The sequence below is a fragment of the Amblyomma maculatum genome, chromosome 11 (genome assembly GCF_055883805.1).
Source record: "Amblyomma maculatum isolate TAMU_Amacu chromosome 11, ASM5588380v1, whole genome shotgun sequence".
Taxonomy (NCBI): Eukaryota; Metazoa; Arthropoda; class Arachnida; order Ixodida; family Ixodidae; genus Amblyomma; species Amblyomma maculatum.
The window spans coordinates 125051397-125076715 of NC_139354.1; the positions used below are offsets into that span (position 1 = coordinate 125051397).

The 25319-nt window shown below is 47.6% G+C and overlaps 1 protein-coding gene across 1 annotated transcript; it reads right to left on the reverse strand.

Annotated features, from left to right (window-relative positions):
* Positions 1-4128: 4128 nt before the first annotated feature.
* Positions 4129-20540, reverse strand: LOC146174905 (uncharacterized). The gene is given in 5 exon segments (XM_084585483.1): positions 4129-4134; positions 12905-13407; positions 15613-18025; positions 19356-19406; positions 20001-20540. Coding segments are annotated over 5 exon segments (3513 nt in total).
* Positions 20541-25319: the final 4779 nt, after the last annotated feature.

Consider the following 25319-nt stretch of genomic DNA (forward strand, 5'->3'; position numbering starts at 1 on the left):
TTTGACGAACTAATATTTTGTGGTTCCGAGCGATTTTCCCAAGACACCTTGCACCGTCAACGCATGTTGAAGATTTCAACCTCCGCTCCGAGCACAAGCCAGTTAACCTGAACAGCTTTCAATTTTATTCTAATTTATAGAATGTTTACCTCGCTATTCAATGGGCATCATACTATTAATCCAAAGCACAAAATCTGGACTTTCGCTTAAGGGTGCGAAATTGGGTGCTTCTAGGTTATTTGAGTTGATGAACTATGGCGCTTCTGCCATTGAATTTGCTCTCGCACTTGGACACCCACCACAACTGTTTGTGTTATAATCCTTCAAAGTGTCTGGAGCGATAGAACCTTCAGATCCCAAAACTCGAGGTCCTAATAATCTGTATGTCAGAACAAAATCGCGAAAACACCACACTATCTCTGCTACTTGCAGAAGTTCCTACATCCGGCACCGACGACTCTTGCAGCTCAATCAGAGCTGTACATGTTTCTGGTGGTTCTCTTTTATTGTAAAACTCTCAAGACATAAAAATAAAGTAAATAAATGTGAGAAAGCCGGCACCGATTCAGTTTATTGCTGACAAAAAAAAAGTGGAAATACGACTAATGGGGCAGACGCTCACCCCATAAAATTTTTAGAAAACCAATTAGACAAAAGAAAATAATTGCACAAATTAAACTGGGAAACGGGGACAGAGAGGCCCCGTTATTAAAGAAAAGAGCAAAAAAAGACACAATGCTAGATTCATTGCTCGACGTGTTCTTGTAGGTGGCCTGAGGGAGGGAAGGCGGGGGAAAATGTTGGAAAGAAAAGGAGTAAAAAAGGAAAACAAGCGGAATAAAAAACTAAGGGGGAAGATGTATGCGTTGAAGAACGGAGAATAATAGATTAAAAAAAAATAGCAAAGTAAAGAGTGGGTCAGAGAAAAGTAAAGCAGGAGAAGTAAATGTTCGGAAAGGGTAAATGATTCGCAACCAGTGAAACGAATGAAAACCAAATAGAAAAGTGCCATGGCAGAAACAAAGTAAGAAAAAAATCGCGAAAACTGTCCCTCCAACAGCCATCGATAACAAATATATAAAGAACAAGAATGAAAAGAAAATATTACTTGGGGTATAACCGCTGCCGGCAATAATTGGCCATTTGGGGCCCCGACAACCTACGACAAGTAGCAGACTGGCACGTATGCCTAGAAACCGCCGGGGCGTGACTGGACGCGATTCACAGGTGGGAGTAAAAATGAAACGCGAAGAGCAATGTTAATAAGCAGCACACCAGATCGAAGGGAAGCGACTAGAGAAAGCCAGGCTTTATGGGAAACAATTTGGATAGCCAGGAAGCAGCTTTGCTATGTCCGCGGTGAGAGGAGCGGTTTTTAGGTCAATGGCTACACTATAAGAAAAAAACCGGCTGAAGTGAGGAGTAACGACCACTTTGGCCCTCAAATCGGGCCGTTACTCCGCGAGAGGAGCATCTGCGGCGAGAAGGGTGGCGTGTGAAAATTTGGAGGATCAATGCTTAGTCCTGGCTCGGAAAATACTAAAAAGAGGAGAAACGGGAAGACGAACTGTTCACTTGATCCCTGGCTCTCCTTCCCGCCTCTCTCGGCGCGCGTTTTAGGTGCAGAAAATGTGTTTCTGGCTCGATGGACAGAACGTCCATACTATGTTGCTGGAATTAGCGTTTTGACGCTGGATGCGTCGCTGGCATCCGTGATGCAATTGGAGAAATGCTTTATGTGTGCTGGGGCCGCACTGGTCCCAGTATCGCTTTGGAAATAGTCGGAAGTCAGGAAACTGGGAGGCGAGAAATAATGCTCATATGAAAAATAGGCTTCAAGTAAGCACGTTTTTGCTACGAAGTCGCAGCGCACCTGTAAGAAAACAAAGGCAGTATCATTTTTCTGGTTTCGATAGCTCGTTTTGAGCGTTTTGAAAGGGTCCACTATCACCGCGCCTCTGATATCTCAATATCTGATGACACACGGACAATTATTGTACAACTGGACCTGGAATTGAATATTATGGGCTACCAGGCATAAAAAACTTTACAGGTGACCTTGAGGACATTCTAACACCATGATTACTGCCAAAATGTTCAATGCGGGCTCAACAGCAGGCTCCAAACAGAGCCTACGCATTAGCGAGCGTAGCCTGCACCGCGGCACACTATAAACCGCAGAAAGAAAACAATTAAACGAGGAAGAGAGTAGTTTTCCAAGCAATGGGCCCATGCGAGAAAAAAGCAACAACATACAGCACTTGTAATGCATAATATTTTGCGTGTTTCTCAAGATTTCGCACACGTTCTTGATCTGCGTATAAATCAGCCGAGTTCTCGGTCATTGCAATGCTTTCCAATATGTTTACATACAAATAAGATTTAGTTACCAGCAAAATAGTGTCTTCGCTGCTGCGCTTGGCAGTTTTGAAGCTTCGTCGCACTTTTTTTCTTGAAGGTTTGTGCAACAGTTGAGTGTTCTGCGAAACTTACGCCAACGGTAGCATAGCATAGCTGAATGAAGAGCTGGCTCTAATAAATTTGCTACCATTGTCAAACTCCAGATTTTAAATGTTTCTAGTCCCCAAAATAGTGCGCATAGGCATCCAGAACATTCGTAGCAAGTAGTGAGAACAGGCAGCAAGCACCAGTCAGGAAGTTGTAATTGTTAGAGCGGCAGCAAAAGCCTATACACTTCAAAACACGAAATCCCAACCTTATAAACCGGGTCATGGCATAACATGCACAAGAGTTTCAAATTACCAAAGTTCTCGGCGTGGCCGAGTGGTTAATGTAGCAAGCAATTGAGTATAAGATGCTGAGTTGGAAGCGCGCTAGTTAAAGACGTTTCATTTTTTAATTTTTTTTAATGTTCTTGAGATGCTTCGTTACTATTTAGCTTTTCATTTTTATCTCAGGCATTTTTTTTTCTCCGTGCGAACTTTGCCACATGTGCTCTCCACAGGATCATTTTCGTGGATCAAATGTTAGTATCTTGAGCATCTGCAAGGAGCAACCGTTCCCTCTCCTACAGTTAATCCTTTGAAGACTAAGCGTTTATCCCCATGCAATTGGTCCCCAGAAGGATTAATTGTTGTGGCAAACCAGTTAGCCCCCAAAAGGACAAACCTCACTACCCCTTGTAGTCCATTTTTTCTTAGAGTGTAGACATGAAGGTGAAGAGCGAAGGGCGAAACAAATGAGGTATGAGGAAACTTGGCTGTAGCCTGTTAGGAGTGGTTAAACAAAACGGGCCAGAGGAAAAGAGAGAGGGCGACGGATAATGAAGGGCACAAAACCGCCAAGAGGATGTCAGTGTTATCCGCAGTCCAGGTGGGTGTCCGGAGCCCGAAGACACTATTGCGCATGTTTGCGCGTACAGCCATGACGGCCGCGATATGCCAGTTGTTGAAACCAGAGAGGCTGCCACGTCTGCAAGCTAGTTGCCCAAGACACCACAATGGCCAAGGCCATAACAGAAGAAGGCTGGATAATGGAGCGCTTATTCCCTGGGATACGGATGTTTTGTAGAAAGAGAATAGATCGCTTGAAAGAGAGAAAAGTTTCAGAATATACCTGCAAGTTAAAAGGAGAGGGAGCACGCTGAGGTAACAAGGCCTCATGAAACGCAACAGCGTCCGCCCACAAGGCAAGAAGGAATCGGGTTATGCTCCGCAGCGCGCCACACGACGAGAATATGACATAGGCAGCGAGTGCAGACGGGAGGTATAGAAACCGTCCAGCAATATATAAAGACCGAGAAGGGAGGACTGAACGGGAAATGAAGAAGGAAATAGATGGGGAAAGGGGAAAATGGAGATTACTGAGGAACCATCCCACCAGGGATCAAAATGGACAATATGCGATTGTTCACAAGTGTGACCTCCTGAAGTGATGGGATCTGTACCATTTGAGTCTATATTCAGTACAAAGGCGATCCATCTCTAAGGAGAGATGAGGTACCCGGGAGAGCATCCGAAGCGCAAGCATATGCGTTGTGCTGAATATTACCGTAATCGCGGGAGAACAACACGCTTTACAGAAATGACCTCCCGAAGACGGGAATGAACGGGGTGAAACCACCAAGCGGGTGCGGTAAAGGTAAGTGAGGGCTGTAAGGCGCGAAAATCAAGTCTGCGTTGAGAAGAGGGAGGCATGAAATGGAGCAATAGCTTTTTCAGAATTTCAGTCAGCTATAATCCTAGGTGTTTCATAGAGTGTACCCCACGTCGACTTCAGGATAGTCTTTCTGCATGCCACGTAGAACGATGTCTGGCTAGTTGGCATAGTTTCGCAGGATTGTAAGAATACGACCGATGTTCGACTGGCCCTAAGTAGCCACTGCTGTTACATACTATACAGGTAGCTGTGACACTATTGGTGTAAGAAGGTACCGTTAACCAATCATGCACACTCCTTAATCCCGTTATACATCAGAGCACACTGCTCAGCCATTTTCTTATTCCCTAAGATGGCAACCTTTGGTGAATCGTCCCCAGAGACTATTCTACTCACTACGGCGAGACAAAAGCGTGGGCAGACCATTGCCGCTGTGAATGTGATATTGAGAGCGTAGTACAAAATTCTCGAAGTGATGAACCAGAGTAGCAATTAATTTTCGATCTTGACCGCGCCAGCTGTGTTTGAATATAGAGGCGGAACGTAAAGGGCGTCAAGGGCCAATGCCTCCGCGGTTTGCTCCGGCAGCGCGCTCGGAGCTGATCACAGATGCCACGGCTGTACACTGTCCGCGCGTATAATATATATATATATATATATATATATATATATATATATATATATATATATATATATATAAGTAATGAAGGCCCGCAGCACTGCTTGGGCGCCGCTCATTTCACTCCGTGGGGTTTGTATATATATATATATATATATATATATATATATATATATATATATATATATATATATATATATACCGGCCCCACGGAGTGAAATGAGCGGCGCCCAAGCAGTGCTGCGGGCCTTCATTACTTTAATTCCTGAGTATAACAGAACCTGTCGGTAGAACCTGCGCTCGGAACCTGTCGTCAGAGAGTGTTTGACCACACCCACACATTCGGCCTCGTCCGAATTTAACCAAGAATGGTGTCTAACATAAATTTAATATCGGCAATTAAGAGGTGACCTCCAATTGTGGGCGCTCCCCCCCCCCCTCCACACAAAACTTGGCCACCTGGTCCCCTGAAATTTGGCCTCGCGTAAATTGGTTGAGCGAAAGCACAGGACAAGTTCACTTTCACTTCATGTACAAGAAAAAAGTTATTAAAACAACAAACCATAGTGCAATGAGGGTAAACTAGCAAGACGGAGTTTGGAAAATACAGCTACGTGTTTCGTTTTTGTGTTCATGTCTTGAGGAGTGCGGGCTTGAATAATGGAATAATATGCAAGTAAAAAGATCAATCTAGCTGATTAGAAATACAGGGTAAGCTTTTAGGAGGTGCAAGATGCGCATAATTTAATACATCCCAAAAAGGGTACCGTATCATCTGACAACAATATTACGTAGTGTCTATGGTACCTACCCCAGTTTTGCTTCCCCGCGTTATTAGCAGCTGACATAATTTCACAGTTGCAATTTCCTTTGAGTTAAGACCCGTTTGTGCTCATCTCTCTCTCATAGAGCAATGCATGAACTGAAGTTATACATTAGCAACTGTTACTGAGGTCAGGGTCGCAAATATATGTCCTACGTGTAAAGGCAAAGGTAAAGGTACACCCATGGCTATTATAAGCAACGTGTATTTCGGTCACCGCTCCGCTGGACAGGCCGCCATTGGAAACTGACCCTGGCAACGTTTAATGCTAGAACCCTTGCTAGTGAAGCTAGTTTAGCAGTGCTGTTAGAGGAACTAGAGGGCATGAAATGGGATGTCATAGGGCTTAGTGAGGTTAGGAGGCCGAATGAGGCATATACTGTACTGAAGGATGGGCATGTACTGTGTTATCGAGGTTTACCAGAAAGGCGACAACTAGGGGTAGGTTTCCTTGTCAATAAGTATATAGCGGGTAATATAGATGAATTCTATAGTATTAATGAGAGGGTTGCAGGCATCGTAATTAGGCTTAATAAGCGGTATAAACTGAAGGTTGTACAGGCCTATGCACCTACATGTAGTTATGATGACCAGGCAGTTGAAAGCTTCTATGAAGATGTAGAATCGGCAATGCGAAAAGTAAAGACGCAGTATACTGTACTAATGGGAGACTCCAATGCCAAGGTAGGGAAAAAACAGGCAGGAGACAAGGCAGTAGGTGACTATGGCATTGGTTCTAGGAATAGCAGGGGGGAGTTACTAGTTGAGTTTGCAGAGCGCAATAACTTACGAATCATGAATACCTTCTTCAGCAAACGGAAGAACCGGAAATGGACATGGAAAAGTCCTAACGGAGAGACTAAAAATGAAATCGACTTCATAATGTGTTCAACCCCCGCCATTGTGCAGGATGTAGAGGTAATCGGGAAAGTTCGATGTAGTGACCACAGGATAGTGAGGTCCCGAATTAGCCTAAATCTGAAGAAGGAACGCTATAGATTAGTAAGAAAGAAACCCATCAACGAATTAGCAGTGAGGGGGAGGGCAGAAGAGTTCAGGATCTCGCTAAAGAATAGGTATTCAGCTCTAACTGAGGATGGCGACATTACCCTAGATGCAATGAACAATAATTTCAGAGGTATCATTACTGAGTGCGCGGTAGAAGTAGGCGGTAGGATAGTTAGAGAGGATACCGGTAAGCTGTCTAAGGAGACGAAAGATTTGATTAAGAAACGATAGAGTATGAAAGCTTCCAATCCAACAGACCAGATCGAATTGGCCGAGATATCAAAGCTAATCAATAAGCGCAAGGTGGCCGATATAAGGAAGTATAACATGGAGAAAATTGAGCATGCTGTAAAGAACGGGGGAAGCCTTAAAGCGGTAAAGAAGAAATTGGGCATAGGCAAAAACCAAATGTAAGCGATAAGGGACAAGGCGGGCAACATCATCACTAATATGGACAAGATAGTCAAAGTAGCCGAGGAGTTCTATACAGATCTCTACAGTAGCCAAAGTAGTCAGGACCATAATGAGATTGGCGGTAGGGAAAAACAGTCAGACGTTCCACCAGTAACGAAGGACGAGGTCAAGAAAGCACTAGAAACTATGAAAAGGGGGAAATCAGCTGGAGAGGATCAGATAACTACAGATTTGCTGAAGGACGGGGGGGATATCGTGCTAGAAAAACTGGCCACCCTGTATACGCAGTGCCTGGTGTCATCGACGGTACCAGAAGCATGGAAGAATGCAAACATTATCCTCATTCACAAGAAAGGGGACTCTAAGGACCTTAAAAATTACAGACCAATCAGCTTACTGTCTGTTACGTATAAGGTATTTACTAAGGTAATCGCTAATAGAATCAGGACAACCTTAGACTGCAATCAAGCAAAGGATCAAGCAGGGTTTCGGAAACGGTACTCTACTATCGATCATATCCATACCATCAATCAGGTGATAGAAAAATGCTCGGAATATAACCAGCCCTTATACATAGCATTCATTGATTACGAAAAAGCATTTGACTCAGTTGAAACCTCAGCGGTGATGCAGGCATTGCGAAATCAGGGGGTAGACGAGCCATACGTGAAAGTGCTGGAAGATATATATAGTGGCTGCACAGCAACCATAGTTCTACATAAAGAAAGCAACAAAATTCCCATAAAGAAAGGTGTTAGGCAAGGAGACACAATCTCCCCAGTACTATTCACAGCTTGTTTAGAGGAAGTATTCAGAGACTTGCAATGGGAGCAGTTAGGGATAAGGGTAGATGGAGAATACCTCAGTAATCTGCGATTTGCTGATGACATTGCCTTGTTAAGCAACTCGGGGGATGAACTGCAAATAATGATTGATGACCTAGACAGAAAAAGTAGAAAGGTAGGCTTGAAAATCAATATGCAGAAGACTAAGGTAATGTTCAACAGCCTCGGGAAGGAACAGCAGTTTACATTAGGTAGCGAAATACTGGAAATAGTAGGCGAATATGTGTACTTAGGACAGATAGTAACCGCAGATCCGGACCATGAAAAGGAAATATCAAGAAGAATAAGATTGGGATGGAGCGCATTTGGCAAGCACTCGCAGATTATGACTAGCAGCTTACCAGTATCGCTCAAGAGGAAAGTATACAACAGTTGCATCTTGCCTGTACTCACCTATGGGGCTGAAACATGGAGGCTAACCAAGAGAGTTCTACTTAAGTTGAGGACAACCCAGAGGGCTATGGAACGAAAAATGGTAGGGGTAACATTAAGAGATAGAAAGCGTGCAGAGTGGGTCAGAGAAATAACTCAAGTTACCGACATTCTAGTGGAAATTAAGAAGAAGGAATGGACATGGGCAGGTCATGTAGTGCGAAGAGAGGACAACCGATGGTCGCTTAGGGTAACAAACTGGATTCCAAGGGAAGGAAAGCGTAGCAGGGGGAGGCAGAAAGTTAGGTGGGCGGATGAGATTAAGAAGTTCGCAGGGGTCAAGTGGATGCAGCTAGCACAGAACCGGGTTAAGTGGAGAAATATGGGAGAGGCCTTCGCCCTGCAGTGGGTATAATCAGGCTGATGATGATGATGATGATTTCGGTCATATTGGCAGGTGTTGTAGTGCCCCAACTAACAAGTCAGATGTCGGGTAAGCAGTAGGAGGAGAGGCATGTGTCGCGACGTTTCGTTCATATTCCCCAAGGCTCTTCAAGTAGCGCGTATCAGCAAGAAAAATTCATCAACTCAATGGAAGGATGGAAAGGGGGCAAACAGGCTACAAACTCACATCCCGTTGTAAGCACTAAATGGTCCGAGAATTCGCAAAGCCATACAGTCCTCTTCGTCTTGCAACAACACAAAAAGATAATACACAAAGAAAAGTCAGAGTCAAGGAAAAGTGAGAATGCGTGGCATGAGGCGCAGCTGGGCGCGAGTGAAACGAGGCTCGGAAAGGTCATTATATATATTTTTTTATTTGATACTGTGAATCCCATCAGGGATTGTAACAGGAAGGGCTGTGAGCATATTATACTACAGCATAAAAGCATACACAATAATACATGGTGTCGAGTGTTACAGGCAGCTTACAACAATCGAATAACACAGATAATATCACTTATATTAATTACATGATTACGGATGATACAGCGAGGGGATCAGTATTAGTTGTAATTGACAGTCAAGGCACAATCAAGGTTTGAAATACTAAAAAAGAGAAAATCGACTATAATGAATTCACAACTTGACTCAGGCACGACAGGCAAGAAAAAATACCAAGAGAACAAGGAAGCATAAAAACAAGGAATACAATTGTTACCGCAATGGGTATAATTCATCTGCAACAAGGGAACAAAACTCAGCTAAGGACGTGGTGTTAGTAATGCGCGTGTGTAGATTGTTCCATTCTCGTGTTGCCCTTGGAAAAAATGAGTGTTTGAAAATATCAGTATGAAATGAGGATTCGCCTAATGTATGCGTAAGGTTATAACGAGTTAATCTGTTCGAGGACGTCGGCATGTACTTTGTAATAGGCAGTTTTGGTTGATTGTGTATTATCTGGTATATGATTTTAAGTTTTGCAAGATAGGCTCTGTTTTCTAAGGTTAGTAATTCTGCATGTTTAAGTAATTCTGTTGGTGAGTCTGTAATGGAGTGTTTATTGTATATAAATCTTAGTGCCTTTCTTTGTACTGCCTCCAGTTTTTTAATGAGCTGTTTAGTAAACGGGAACCAAACGGTATTAGCGTACTCTAGTACCGGTCTGACAAGTGTTTTATATGCAAGTAACTTTGTTTCAGGTGGTGCTAGTTTAAGACGCCTGTTAATAAAGAATAGCTGTTTTAGGGCGGTTGACGTGATGTTAACGTGAGAGTTCCACCGGAAGTCAGAAGTTAGTGTCACACCAAGATACTTGTGCTCATGAATAGATCCAAGGGGAATGTTGTTAAGGGTGTACTGAAATGCTGATGAATGCTTTTTTCTTGTTATAGATAAAAGAACAGACTTTTTTAAATTGATATTCATTTGCCAGTCCTGGCACCACTGGTATACTGCTGTTATGGCGTTGTTTAAGGTTAGATGATCATCAATGGAGTTAATTTCCTGATAGAGAACGCAATCATCAGCTAGGAGCTAGGACACTTCCTTGGGGTACACCTGATGAAACAGTAGTTAAAGCGGATTTCTCGTTAATTTCAACAAATTGTGTGCGATTACTAAGATAATTTTTAATCCAGTCTAGAACATGACCAGTTCCCAAAGTTAGCTCGAGTTTTACCAAACGTTTTGTGTGTGATACGCGGTCAAATGCTTTAGAAAAGTCTAGAAATATGAGGTCTATTTGTTTCTGGTTATCATTGCTCAAGGATGTATCATGTGTTAATTCAATTAACTGAGTAATGGTGGATAGGCCCTTACGAAAACCATGTTGGCAGCGGGTTAAAATATCATTTACTTCTAGGAAGGCATTTATGTGTTTCAAGATAATATGCTCTAGTAGCTTGCATACTGTGCTGGTTAATGATATTGGTCTGAAATTCGAGGGGTCAGATTTATTTCCCGATTTGTGTACAGGGGTTATTTTTGCTGATTTCCATTCCCTGGGAAGGGTGCAAGTGGATAATGATTTGTTAAAGAGTAGATAAAGGAATTTGGCCCCCCACTCAGCATATCGATGCAGAAATATGTTAGGAATGTTATCTGGCCCTGGTCCTTTCTTAGTGTCTAAATTTAGTAATAGATTTAATACTCGATTTTCTGTTATAATTATAGGTTCCATCTTCATACCTGTGCTAGAGTTCATTGTGGGAAGTTTTCCATTATCACTTGTAAAAATGGAGCAGAAGTAGTTGTTCAGAGTAATCGCAGTATGTTTGTTATCTTCGGTAGATGTTGGTCTTTCATCTCGTTTTTTAGGGTTTAAATAACGCCAGAATTTTTGGGGAGCATTCTTCAGGAAATTGGGAAGTGTTTTTGTAAATTAGTATGATTTGGCTCTCTTTATCTTTGATTTCAAGTCGTCAATGGCGGAAGTTAATTTTTGTGCTGTGCGTTGCGACGGATGGCTTTTTTGGTTTCTTCTGAGCCGGCGAACATTTCTTTTTGCGTGGATAACGGTTCGAGTTATCCAGGGGTTGTGTTTGTGCGTTTTCTTAGTCTTCAATGGGACGTAGTTAGCGATGCAATGTGACACAACTGATTTGAACCGTTGCCATAAAATTTCTATGTGCTTGCATCATGTGAGAGTTCATTGAATGACGACAGTTCATGAGAGTGTATCAATGATGCTTGTATCGTCTGCTCTGCTGTAGTCTTTGTATGTTTTTGTTGATTTCGAAGGCAGCGAATCGTGATATGGTACCGCACATAATACTAGTTTGTGGTCCGACAGGCCAGATGACACTTCAATATTAGCTTTATGACTGAGAAAATGATCACTTAGAAATACTAGATCTAAAATGTTACAGCTGGATCCTTGTACGCGAGTGGGTTCAGTTACTATCTGGGTTAGATTAAAAGAGAGCATGATGTCTAATAAGGTATCTGCGCAAGGTGAGTGGTGGTGTAGTGTGTGCCAGTTGATATCGGGTAGATTGAAATCGCCAAATAGTATCACCTTGTTTCCCTTCACATACTGCTGCATATACACGTGCAATGATTGTAGACCATTCAAATCAGAAGAAGGACTACGGTAAATGCATCCCACAATGAAGGTGCCATTAGTAAGGCAAAGTTTGCAAAAAACGGCTTCAACTCCTTCGACCTCAGGCAGTGTAACGAAAGGGATTTCTTTTTTTATCAGTAAAGCAACGCCTCCGCCTCGAGTTAAACAATCTTTGCGAACAATGACATAGTTTGGGGGAGTAATTTCTAAATATTTGATGTCTTTGTTTAGCCAGGTTTCTGTTATTCCTATAAATGCCGGTTCGTAAGCTATCAATATTGATTCGAGGGGACCGAGTTTACCAATGACACTTCGAGCATTAATATTAGCGAAGCTTATTTTGGACGTTGTGTGCGGCGCGGACGGAGGGCCCGTGCACCGATGTCCTGGTTTTTTGTGTCGTTTGAATTTGACGTTACGGGTGACACGTCATTCTTTTCCTCGTCCCAAAAATAAAGGCAACTATTAATCTTTAGTTTGTCGTACACCAATGACACCTTACCACCGGAATCCTTCCTTGGTTTTCCATATTCCCACAATTTCTTCCTAATGTTTCGAACACGCGGTGAAAAGTCCTCGCTAATGGTGTAGGCACTATCTTTGAGTTTGCGACAGTTGTGCAAAATTTTAGTTTTCTCTCGGAAGTCTAACAATTTAAAGATTACTGGCCTAGTTTTGTTTGCCATTGGTTTTCCTAGCCTATGTATACGTTCAATAGCCACTTCATCTAGTTGCAAGGTATGCTTAATGACATTTTCATTTACTGCGCGTTCCAGTGATTCGTAATTTTCTTCCTCGTCTTCCGGTATGCCGTACACAATAAGGTTCGATCTTCTAGACCGATTCTCTAGATCGTCTAATCTTAGCTCTAAGGAAGTTACAGTTTTTTGCAAGCTAGCGACTTGTTCAGTGCAGGCTGAAACATTCTTTTCAAGGCATGCTAAGCGTTCTACTTTATTATCGATAGATGTCAGTCGTTCTTCTTTTATTGTCTTTATGTCTGCGGCGATTTGAGTAAGTTGTTCGGCAAGATATGACAAGTCGGGCCCGGGATTGGTCTCTACATCACCGGAAAGCAATAGTAAATATGCAAGATACACTATGTCAATGAGAGAATCGAGAAGTACCGTAGGGCACGGCAGCACGACGAGACAATGCTCACTGGAGCGAAAACATTTTCCATAGCGCCTTCTTACCTGCGGAAAGAAGACGAACGGATGAGACATCTGCGTACAAGCCCTGCTGTCGTGCCCTTTGGTAACTGGTGGCTCGCTGTCGGCTTTTATGTCCCGAGAAGTGTGAAGCGCCACGGTGGATGGCTTGAAGAGTGTCCTGTCGCTGGAAGTAGACGATGTTGGGTTCCCATCCGCGGGATGCAAGATAGGAGACGGCAAAAAGCTGCTGTTCTGTAGCACATGCGCGTGGTAGATCACGAAAGCCTGATATACTTCTCGATGTCCCGCTGGTATCAGCAGCAGGCTGGCGATGATCTGCGGAAAGAAGACGAACGGATGAGCCATCTGCGTACAAGCCTTGCTGCCGTGCCTTTGGTAACTGGTAGCTCGCTGTCGGCTTTTATGTCCCGAGAAGTGTGAAGCGCCACGGTGGATGGCTTGAAGAGTGTCCTGTCGCTGGAAGTAGACGATGTTGGGTTCCCATCCGCGGGATACAAGATAGGAGACGGCAAAAAGCTGCTGTTCTGTAGCACATGCACGTGGTAGATCACGAAAGGCTGATATACTTCTTGATGTCCCGCTGGTATCAGCAGCAGGCTGGCGATGATCTGCGGAAAGAAGACGAACGGATGAGCCATCTGCGTACAAGCACTGCTGCCGTGCGCCTTCACATGGACAAAATAGCGCCTCGCACGGTGGACACTGAACTCTTCGGACACTAGAACTCATCTGGGTAAGGGGTAGATCTTGAATCAATATGGGGAATAAACGGAATTGTTCTGTCAGAATTAAAGCATACGTGGCGTGCGCCTTCCCCCCATCCCCGAAGCCAGTGCAGGTATCTTCAGGGCAGAGGCGACAAAATTTGGAGATCAAAGTTTTGGGCTAACTCGCTTGACAAGCGATACAGTGCTAAGACAATAGTGGGCGGAGATCATTGTCGTGTACAGAATTTGTGATTTTTAATTTTATCCGGCCTAAATTTTACCCTGTACACTATGCCTATGACTCCTCCGTTTTATTTTATCTTACAGTACACTCACTGTCTCCCTTTTTCTTCCAGCTTTTTCTTCTCCTTCCTTGATTGTTAAGTTGCTGGGCCCTTGTGGAGGAGGGGAGCACTCTAAAACAGCCGGCTCTCTTCTTCTGTTTGTCTTTTCTTTCTATTTGTTAACTTTGTTGTCAGGGTTTTTTATGAGGAGGCGTCCGGGCGCCCGTTGAACTTGAAATATTAGAGGAAACTTTATTTGCCCGGGAGTTAGGGGCAGATACCTTGGGAGGTGGTGGTCGGACCGTGAGACAGAATAGGCATCACGGCGCTAGACGCGGGAATTAGGACTCTCGGTGAAAACAACCTACGCCGCATCTGCCGCTCGAACCACTTAAGGGGCTTGCAAATGTGCACGCTGCAGTGGCCTGTGCGACCGGAGGAGTGTGCTGGTTGCTGTTGCAGCTGCGTGGGACACCCTGGGTCATCTTACGGGTAGAAAAACGTTGTTTCAGTTTCAGACAGATCCGTACAAGTCAGGCGTGCTGGCGATGCAGAGACTACCGAGAGCGAAACCGTCTCCGCGTCGTCGTTTAACCTGTCCGCTCAGACCAACAACGAGCGAAGGGTTATGTCTTCCCTGCTCAGCGCATTACCGATGACCGGCACCGACGCAACCGTAAGCTGTCAAAACAAAGCACGAAAACGGATGGTTGCTCGGGAAGCGCGATGTTTACAAACAAGCGGTTTCGTGTTTCTGGCTGCGCTTGCGCGAGCCGGGGGTGCCGTTTCTAATGAGATGCCTTCTGTTGTGACCGGACTTCCGGCCAGACTTCAGTAGCTGATAATGGAGGCCGTTGTAGCCGGAGTTCAGGCCAGGCATCAGCAGCTCACAATGGAGGCGTACTTAGCGGACGCCGGCGAGCGACCGCGAACAAAAGCAGCGAAGCGACGGCGACAACAGGGCACCTATTCTTGTGCTTAATGGGCACGAGACGCGTCGCTGAGCAGCATTGACCCCGCTCGCCGAATTCTACAGACAAGCAGGTGGCCCCCTTGGAATTTCGCGGGGTGAATGACCACCCACAATAGGCGACTTCTCGGACCATTTTGCCCTGGTACCGAAACTCCAGCGCCCGCACAAAATGGTCATCGACATCAGAAGATTTGCCTCGCCAAGGGAAGATGTGCAAGGAGGTTCACCCTCGGCAATGGGCGGCACCTCGAGTGATCCCTTGCCCCCACTGATTGGATAGCATCGATGAACTTTGTTTCCCCAGCTAGGGAACTGGGGATACCAAACCATATTTAACTGACGGACTTTGTTTGTACATATAGCTCCGTTTTCCTCTCATGACTTGTACCTTCTTCAGTATTTAAAAAGTGTATATACACTTTACTTTTTGCCTCTCCTCCCTGGTGGTGGTGGTGGTAATAACTTTATTAAAACAGAGGAGTTTGGGGCATGCATGCCCCTGGGCCCCCGCACGGCCCCACTACACTCAAACGTTCATGTTTCTATGGTTCATGACGTCGGCAGCCCAGTCTGTGGCGATCTTCTGCCGAACCGGGTCCTCAGAGTGCAGCAGGGTCTCCCAGTCCTCCCAGGTGGTAAGGTGCTCTAGACCCCGCGGGGGAGGATCCGCCGGGCATTGGAACAGGATGTGGGCGAGGGTGGCGTTGGGGTTATTACAAAGGGTACAGGAGGGATTGGTGAGGGTGTGGTGGTGGCGAGACGCACTATAAGGAGACGGGAGGGTGCGCGTTTGTAGTCGTCGCCAGAGCGTCTGGTGGTAGTTGTCTAAAGATGGGTGAGGTGGGGGATAGAGTAGTCGCTCGGCCCGATAGGCCTGCGTTAGCTCACTGAAGGAGTGCATGCGATCACGCGTGAATCCCGGATCGGAGGCCGCCGGCGCCCGGTTTAAATAACCTCGGGCTAACGCATTGGCGGCCTCGTTACCGGGATTCCCGGAGTGCGCAGGCACCCATATCAGCTCCACATAGCGGGGTGGGTTAGTGGCGGGCGAGTTCAGTATGCTGAATGCAGAAATGTGAACTCTACCACGCGCAAAATTTAGTAGAGCAGTTTTCGAGTCGGAAATTATGTAGCGTGCTTCCGTGTGTGCAAGCGCGTAGGCGATGGCTGCTTCCTCGGCTGCCTCCGAGGAGGTGACCGAGGGGAGGGGGACAGTAGCAACAGGCTGCAGGAAGGAATTTGTGACGGCCAATACCGCTCCCTCATTCGTGCATGCGGCGTCCACCCATACGGCGTCCGTTTCGGAGCCGTAGTATTTGTGGAGCGCCGCTGCTCGGGCTCGGCGGCGTTGCTCGTTATACTGGGGGTGCATGTTGCGAGGGAGAGGCTTGATGAGAAGGTCTTGGTGGAGGGGGCGAGGTATGGGAAGGAGGGTAGGGTCATTCGCTGGGACACGAATGTCTAAAGTCTCCAGGATATGGCGACCGGTGGAGGTCTTGGTGAGACGCAAGTATTGGGCTTGGCGATGGGCCTCCACAAGCTCCCCAACTGTGTTGTGGAGGCCAAGCTGTAGAAGGCGTTCTGTGGAGGTATTAATTGGGAGATGTAGGGCCGTCTTGAACGCCGTGCGCAACATGACGTCCAAGGCGTCCGTTTCCTGCCTGTTGAGTCGGAGATAGGGGACTGTGTATAAAAAACGGCTGAGGACGAAGGCGTGAATTAGACGACATAGGTCGTTCTCCTTCATGCCTCTGTGATGGCCCGAAACTCGTCGGATGAGGTGCGATATCGCGCCTGTCACCCGCTTTAGTTTCTTGAGAGTTAATGTGTTTTTGCCGTTGTTCTGGATGTGAAGTCCCAGAACCCGGAGCGTATTCACCTCTGGGACGGGACGGCCATCGACTTCGATAACAATCGGTGTGGTGGGGCATCCGCGGGTCGTGGGTCGAAGTATAAGTAGCTCAGACTTCTCTGGGGAGCATGAGAGTCCGATGCTCTGGGCGTATTCTTGTGTGAGGGATGCGGCGCTTTGCAAGGTACCCTCTATGTCGCCATCACTACCGTGTGTGGTCCACAGTGTGATGTCGTCCGCATAAAGGGTATGTCTAAGATGAGGTATCGTGGACAGTTTCCGGGCGAGTGGAATGAGCGTGGCGTTGAATAGGAAAGGAGAGAGGACGGATCCCTGTGGAGTACCGACGCTCCTGAGGGTGTAGGGTTGGGAGGTAAGGGGGCCGAAATGAACCTCAGCCATGCGGTCCGTTAAAAAAGCCCGGACATAAGTGTACATCCGTACACCTATGTTCAGAGGAGAAAGAGCAGTCATGATCGCCTGATGTTCGACGCGATCAAAAGCTTTGGACAGATCCAAAGCCAGGACTGCCTTTGTGTGGCCCGGGACAGCCGGGTCGAAGATGTCGTGGGTGAGCTGCAGCATGGCGTCCTGAGCGGAGAGATGGGGGCGGAATCCCACCATGCTGTGTGGGTAAAGGTCGTTGTCCGCCATGTGAAGTGTCAATCTCGCAAGTGCCACGTGCTCGAAAAGTTTCCCGAGACACGAGGTGAGCGAGATTGGTCGCAGGTTTTCTAGTTTAAGAGGCTTGTTCGGTTTTGGTATAAATATTACCTTGGCGTGTCGCCAGGACTGGGGGAGGGTGCCCTACGACCAGCATTTGTTGAAGTAATCTGTAATCTGTGTGATTGATTTGTCATCAAGATTGCGGAGTATAGAATTGGAGATTTTGTCCAGTCCCGATGCTGAATTTGTGCGGAGCGTCAGAAGGGCCGCTCTTACCTCCGTTTCCGAAATATCAGCGTCTAATTCCGGGTTAGGTTTTCCTGAGTAGGGGGGCATGGAGTCGGATGTGCCGGGTGAGGTGTATGTTCGCTGAAGTGTGTCAATGAGAGCGTCCGGGTCGCTATTGTGTGTGTGTAAGAGGCGTGTAACATGGTGTTGTGTAGCGGATTTGGACTGTGTTGGATCTATGAGATGTCTCAGAAGTTGCCAAGCTCGCTTGGTGGACAGTTTTCCGGCGAGTCCGTCGCAAACTTGCCTCCAATTACACCGGCAGACCTCCTCTGCGTGTTGTTGTATCTGCATCTGCAGTCCGGCCAATCGCTTTTTAAGCGTTCTATTTAACTTGTTGCGTTTCCAACGCTCGAGTAAGCTGTGGTACGCCTCCCAGAGGTGGGCGAGGCGGGAATCTAGAGTGGGGGTGTCTTGTGTGGTTGTAATTAGCCGGGTATTGAGTTGGACATCGGTCATAAGTGATTCTACCCACTCGTCGATGTCCGTGATAGTTGTGTTTGTGTCGTCCTTCCGCAATGCGCGGATGGCGTCCCAGTTCACCAGTTTGTGGGTGATATGTGTGTGGCGGGATTGTTTAAAGGGGAGCGAGATGTTAATGATGTAGTGATCGCTTCCCAGTGTGTGTTGTGTTCTTGCCCAGGTGACGCCACCGAGGAAGCGACTTAGCGTCAGGTCCGGACTGGTGTCCATGCTGACGCTGGTGCCGATCCGCGTGGGTGTGTGGAAATTGTTGTGTGTAGTTAGGCGCAGCTCCTGGACTAAGGACCAGAGACATCGACCACGGCCCGTAGTGTAACTGTACCCCCAGTCGGTGTGTTGGCAGTTGAAGTCCCCTCCGATGAGGAGAGGGTGCTTGCCAGCGAGTCGGTGGAGGTCCCGCAAGAGCGTCACCAGGGAAGACATTGGATGAGATGGGGGGTGGTATATATTGGCAATGAAGATGGAGGGCACTGTGTGTGGGTGATGCATTATTTCCGTGATAACGCAGGGTGTCTCTGACGTAATAGTGTGTGTTTGGTGGGTGATTGAACGGTGAATAAGAGTGGACACCCTGGGTTTGTCCGTGGTATCTGAGTGGTGGGGCATAAAACTAGACAGTGATGCTCTAGTGGCCGTATCCTGGAGAAGAATGATTTGGGGCGGCGGGGTGAGGATGGGAATGAGTAATTGGAAAGGCGCACGCTTGCCCCGGAAGCCGCGGCAATTCCACTGGAGAATGGGTAAATTAAGTTGCTGCCCCGCCATAGTGGAGAGATTGGGAGCCAAGTGCACTAGGCGTTGAAGAGGGTGGTGGTTGCGAGGGATGAAGAGGAGGTAGTTGGAGATTGATGTGCTTCAGGATAACGGTTTGTGTGTGCTCTAAGGTTTGAATTCGGGTGTCTATGCTGGTCATTCTCATGTCGAGTGTATGAACCAAGCGTGAGAACATCGAGTCAATTTTGTTCTCGAGTTGGGTGAAGAGGGAGTCGATTTTGGAATCTATCCGGGCTTCTAAAGCCTTTAGCTTTGATTCAAATTTTGCCTCAACTTGCTCAAGAGCATCATGTGTGACAGGTGGGGGTTCTGACGCACGTTTCTTTTTGGGCGGTGGTTGCGTGGCTGGGGATGTTGGAGAAAAGGCGGGAGGTACAGCTTGGGAAGGGAGGGTGGATGAGGAGGGTTGGTGTGGGGTCTGTATAAGGGAGGAAAGGCGGCTTACCTCTTCCCGCAGGGCCCTGAGCTCCTTGTCGCGTGATTCTTCCTGATGTGGCTGGGTTGGCGGGGTTTGTTTAGAGATGCCTTCAGCTGCTCGGTCGGCCCATGACATCTTTTGTGGGTCCTTTGCGCGTTCTCCTTTGCGAAGCGACGTGGATCGAGTGGCGTTGAGTGCTATCTTCCGAGTAGCGTCTCCGGGCGGCTTGTCCTTACGAGAGAGGTGTTGAGCTGCAGGGTTGGTTGCAGGTCTTCGCCCTTTAGCCCTGCATCTCCCCGTACCCGTCATGTGCGCTTCTCCGCATAAAATACATTCCGGAGTGCAGGAAGGGATAGTCTCCTTGGGATGTGGTTTCCCACACCTCGGGCAGTTATTCGTACGTGGCAGCGTGCACACATCTGTCCTGTGGCCTGGCTGTCTGCAGTTGATACAAGCGTCCATGTGGCCTCTGTAAGGGGTGCACCTGTGGAGTCCCCCGCCGTAAAGAACTGTGCGAGGAACCGGTCCTTCTCTAAAAGTAATTAATATTGATCGAGTGGCACCCATGCGTCGAGCGTCCACTATTGGGGCACGGGGATTGCTGTTCACGAGATCCTCCAGTAGCTCCCTGGGGGTTTCATTCCAGTAAGCGTTCGAGATTACTCCTCTCACCGCGCCGTCCGGGGGAGCGATGTAGGCTGCTACGGCGTAGTCGGTGTCTTGGTAATTAATTTTGGTGATTTGTACCAGCATAAGTGCGTCGTTCTGGTGTGGCGTGCTCATTGTACACGTGTTATTGGTGGGATGAACACGCAGCTGGGTGCGGGTGGGCTCCTCGAGTGAAGCGGTGGCGTTCAAGATTGAGACGCGCAGCTGTCGTGGCGGTACTGAGGTGAGGTGAAGCCCTCCACGGGATCGGAAAATCACCTTGTAATCTTCAATCGGTAGTGGCGGCTGCTGTCGTGACCTTTGTGCGGCAGCGCGGGCGGCGCGCAGCTGCTCGGATGCCTGGGCCTTGTTAGTATTTGGGGTGGAAGATGATGCCGCTCTAGCGTCTGTGGTAGGCTTGTCTGCCTGATCGGTCTGCATAGCGGAGATCTGGTGAATCTGCTGTTGCTCCTGGGTGCGGGCGGGAACGCTGAGGATGTGAGTCCAGTCCCGCGGATTGAAGTCCCGAGGGTCAATAGCTTCGCCTGGCACTTGCACCTTCATGATGGCGTTGTACTTGGAGGTCGCGTTCGGAGTAGGCCTAGCTCCCAGCGGAGCGAGGCCTAGCTCGGGCGACGCGGTGGCTCAAGGCGAAATGGGCCGTGGGGGCCCGAAAACTGGCCAGATCGGGCCGAAAATTGGTATGGGCGTGGCGCTCACCTTCACAGGGCTCTTGTTGGTGAAAAATAGGCCACTGGTTCGGGCTACTGGCGAATTTCGCCGTCTTCGCACGGAGCCGACGTGAAGCGCGTCCGCACTCCACGCAAGGCGGAACCGGAATCTCCTCCCTGGCTGTCTTCCGCGTCGATGTATCGTCGCCTCCTGAGCCCGCTGCGGTGAAGCTCGCCCCCTGAACTCGGCTCACATCAACTGGTTGGCTGCGGTGGCATCGTCCACCCTTGGTCCTGGCATCGGAAATGGTGAGCGCTTGACTTTCTCTGAGAATTTGCTAGGTTTGATAACTCAGGGACTTTATCAAAACTAGTAGATTTCATTTTGTGCTTTTGAAGCAGCAGTGTTTTAGGAAAGTCTTCGTTCAAAAGTGGCCATGGACATCAGCAAGTCAAAGAAACAGGAGTTGATTTTGCTTTGCGAAGAGCTTGGTATTCAGATGGGGAAAAGCCATAGAAAGCCACAGCTTATTGAGGTTATTCAGGAGTGTGGGGGGGATGGCAATAAAGTTTCGGAGACTTGGGATTTTATTCAGCAGAAGGCCAGGGAGGCTAAACAAGCAGAGGAGAGGAAAATTGCACTCAGGCAGTTAGAGCTTCAAATTGCTGAGGCAACGCGCGCCGAAATAATTCTAACAATCAGGCTATTCCGACGGGCGCAACAATAAAAATGAAAGATCTCCTGCAGCCCTAAGAGACAAACGAGGACATTGGGCTCTTCCTCGTAAATTTTGAAAGGATCTGTGAAAAGGAAAGAATTCATCGGGACATCTGGCCCCAGAAAATAATAAACGTACTTCCTTGTGAAGCGGCTGAAGCAATTGCCAGATTGTCGAAAGAGGATGCGGAAAGGTACGATAAAGTTAAGGCAGTTCTTAAAAAGTACCGGCTATCAGCTGATGCATTCCGGCGCCGCTTTCGAGAGGCAGCGCGGAAGCAAGGCGAGACGTTTCAGGACTTTTCGTACAAATTGAAAGCAGATCTGATGGAATGGCTGAAAGGTGAAGAGGCTTATGACAGTCGCGATAGCGTCATTGAGGTAATCTGCCTTGAACAGTATTACGGTAGTCTGAGGGAGGAAATGCGCCAATTGGTGCAGAGGCCCTGAAAAAAGAGTTTGGTACGCATGGCAGAATTAGCTGACGAGTTCGCGACCCGTCGAGAATCGGAGAAAGCACGCATCAGATCCAGTGCGAAAGTCGGTAGGGATAATCGGGCGCACTCTCACACACAGGGAAAAGAATGGGAATTGCGTCGTCTAATATCCCTGTTGCCCAACAAAAAGGTGCAGTAAGCAGCTCGAAGGAAGACGCAAGGAAAGAAAAGGTTTTCGAATCTAAGAAGCCGGTCGTCTGCTTCCGCTGCCAGCAGCCTGGGCACGTGGAGGCCGGCTGCCGTAACCCAAAAGTGGTGTTTCTGTTTCTGGATAACGAAGACGACAACTTGCGATTGTTGCAGCCTTATCTTAGGGATCTGATCGTAAATGGCAAACCATGCAAAGTTCTCCGCGACTCCGCTGCTACAATGAACGTCATCCACCTTGAATATGTTAGGGCTGGAGACTTCACGGGTGAATGCGCCTGGATACGACAGGTGGTTGAGGAGAATAGCGTATGTCTGCCGATTGCCCGTGTCGAAATCGAGGGACCGTTCGGTATGCTTCACACTGAGGCAGCCGTCTCTCAAAACACACCCAAGCAGTATCCCTACATATTTTCCAATCGCTCGGACATGCTGCTCAGGGAAAAGGGGCTGAGTTTTGGAGACCAAACTGTCCAGGCTCCCACACGTGCGAAGGCGCAAGAAATCGCAGCGCCGACGAAGCTAGAGGAAAAGGGTAAGCATGAAACTGTAAGCCAAATGCAGGATCACGGTGGCGAGCAGCAACAGGATTTACTCACTAATAGCGCTGATCTAGAAAGCACCGATAGCGGTGCTGGCTGCACTGACTGTTCCGAATTATGTGCAGCTGCTCAATCTGGGCCAGGAGAGGAAGTCAGTACGAATCTGGTGCTGCCGCATTCAGAAGGTTTTCTCAAGCTCCTTCGGGTGGACCGAGAAATGTTTGTCGCTGAGCAAGAAAGAGATCAGTCTCTGCAAAACTTGGACGACCAAAGAGAAACGGTTGTGTCACGCAAAAACATCGCTTTCCAGCTCCAGTCTGGCCTATGGTATCGCCAGTATAAGGAGAGGAAAGGAGTAGAACACGTTCAGCTTGTTGTCCCGTCTAAGTATAGGGCTCACGTTCTCGCCCTCTCGCATGGAAAAGGTTGGGCCTGTCACATGGGTATAAAAAAAACTAAAGACAGGCTGCTGAGAGAATTCTACTGGCCAGGATGTTTTAAAGACGTCGAAAAATTTGTTCAGACATGCGGCACTTGCCAGAGAATTGGCAAACCACACGAGACAAGAAAGGCACCTATGAAATTAGTGCCCATAATCACAGAGCCCTTCCGGCGTGTTGTTGTAGATGTAGTGGGACCGTTGCCTCTAACTACGTCAGGTTGCAGATATATTTTGACTATAATATGTCCGGCCACCAAATTCCCGGAAGCCGTCCCACTTAAGAAAGTAAGCTCGGTAGAGGTGGTCGAAGCGCTGCTTTTTGTGTTTTCTCGAGGGGGTTTTCTGGCCGAAGTGCAGAGTGATCAGGGCAGCGTCTTTACCAGCGCTCTGACAACTACCTTCCTTGAGGGATGTGGTATTCGCATTATACACAGTTCCGTGCGGCACCCACAGAGCAACAGTGTAGAGGCCTGGCACTACGTGTTGAAGAGAGTGCTGAGGGCTTTGTGCCATGAAAACAAAAGAGATTGGGAGGCTTCCTTGCTAGCTACCATGTTTGCGTTGAGGTCCGTGCCACATGACGCCACCGGCTTCAGCCCAGCAGATATAGTCTACGGCCGTTCTATGAGGTCCCCGCTTCAGATGCCCCGCGAGGCATGGGAAGGGCGCGGAGAGGACCCCACAGTGGTTGAGTATGTGTTGCAGCTACTAGAACGTCTTCAGGCATGTCGCGAGCTAGTGGAGACCAACATGAAATCAGCTCAGGGCAAGGCGAATCTATATTACGACTGGAACGCTCGAAAACAAACTTTTGCTGTTGGAGACAAAGTGCTCGTACTGACTGCGACGCGGAAGAACAAACTAGATGTTTTATGGGAGGGTCCCGCAGAGGTTGTACAGAAGATGTCGGACACTATGTTATTAGAATGCCGGGAAGACGCAAAGAGGTGAGGATCTACCCCATCAATTTAATGAAACCGTACTGACAGAGGAAAGCCGTTGTGCAGCTCGCTCTAAATGTTCCTGAAGAGATGGATAATGATTTTTTTTCCAGAAGTACAACTAGATTCCGCACTCAAAATACTTTGGCAGAAAATTTAATGCGACGCCAAACTGGAAGATAAACAGAAAGAAGAGCTAGAAACGCTTCTGCGAGAGTTCAGAGATTGCTTCGTTGACCGGCCCGGCAGGACTAACTGGATCGAACATGATATAGAGCTGACTTGCGACAGGCCCATCCGGTGCAGGCCTTATCTGGTTTCACCCCGGCAGAAGGAAATATTGGCAACTGAGATTCAGCGGATGTCAGACATGGGGCTGATTGTACCATCCGAGAGTGAATACACGTCCCCCATCATATTGGTTGAGGCGCCAGGTAACGACCCTCGTCCATGTATCGACTACCGCCTTCTCAATGAGATCACACGTGATCAGAGCTACCCGATTCCGAATCTTGAGGAAAGGGTTGAGGCCATAAGTGGTGCTCATTATATATCCACGCTGGACCTCACTAGGGGGTATTGGCAGGTGCCTCTGGCCGAGAAAGCGAGCCGAATCGCCACTTTTATTTCCCCTCTAGGAACGTTTCGTCCTCTCGTCCTTACTTTTGGCCTAAAAAACGCGCCCTTTTGTTTTTCCCGTCTCATGGACCGTGTGCTGCAGGGTCTGGGGGACTATGCTCTTCCATATTTAGATGACATAGCTGTCTTTTCTAAGAGCTGGGAGGAACACCTCTGTCATTTGAGGGATGTACTAACACGGTTAACTGAGGCAGGCTTGACTGTGAGAGCGGAGAAATGCAAGTTGGGAAAAGCTCAAGTGTCTTACTTGAGTCACATTGTCGGACGCGGTTATCGGCACCCGCTAGACTAAAAGTGGCTGCAATATCAAAATTTCCCAGGACATGTGTCATCAAGAGAGATATTCGGTCATTCTTCGGACTAACCGGATACTATCAACATTATATCCGCAATTTTACTGAAATCGCCAGCCCCCTTACCGACAGTTTGCGAAAAACTGAACCTGTCAAATTTGAATGGAATTCGGACAAAGCACGCTCTTTTCTGGCCCTGAAAGCGGCTCTGGCCTGTCAGCCTGTTTTGAGAACTCCAGACTACACGCGTCAGTTTGTACTACAATGCAACGCGAGTGACCGCGGTATGGGGGCCGTCCTCAGCCAGCAAGATGACAATGGGGAGGAACACCCTGTTCTATTTGTAAGTAGGAAGTTCACCCTACGCGAGCAGGCCTATAGTGATGAGAAAAAGAATGCGCCTGTCTCGTGAGGGCAATTCAGAAGCTGCAGTGTTATTTGGAAGGGTCTCCG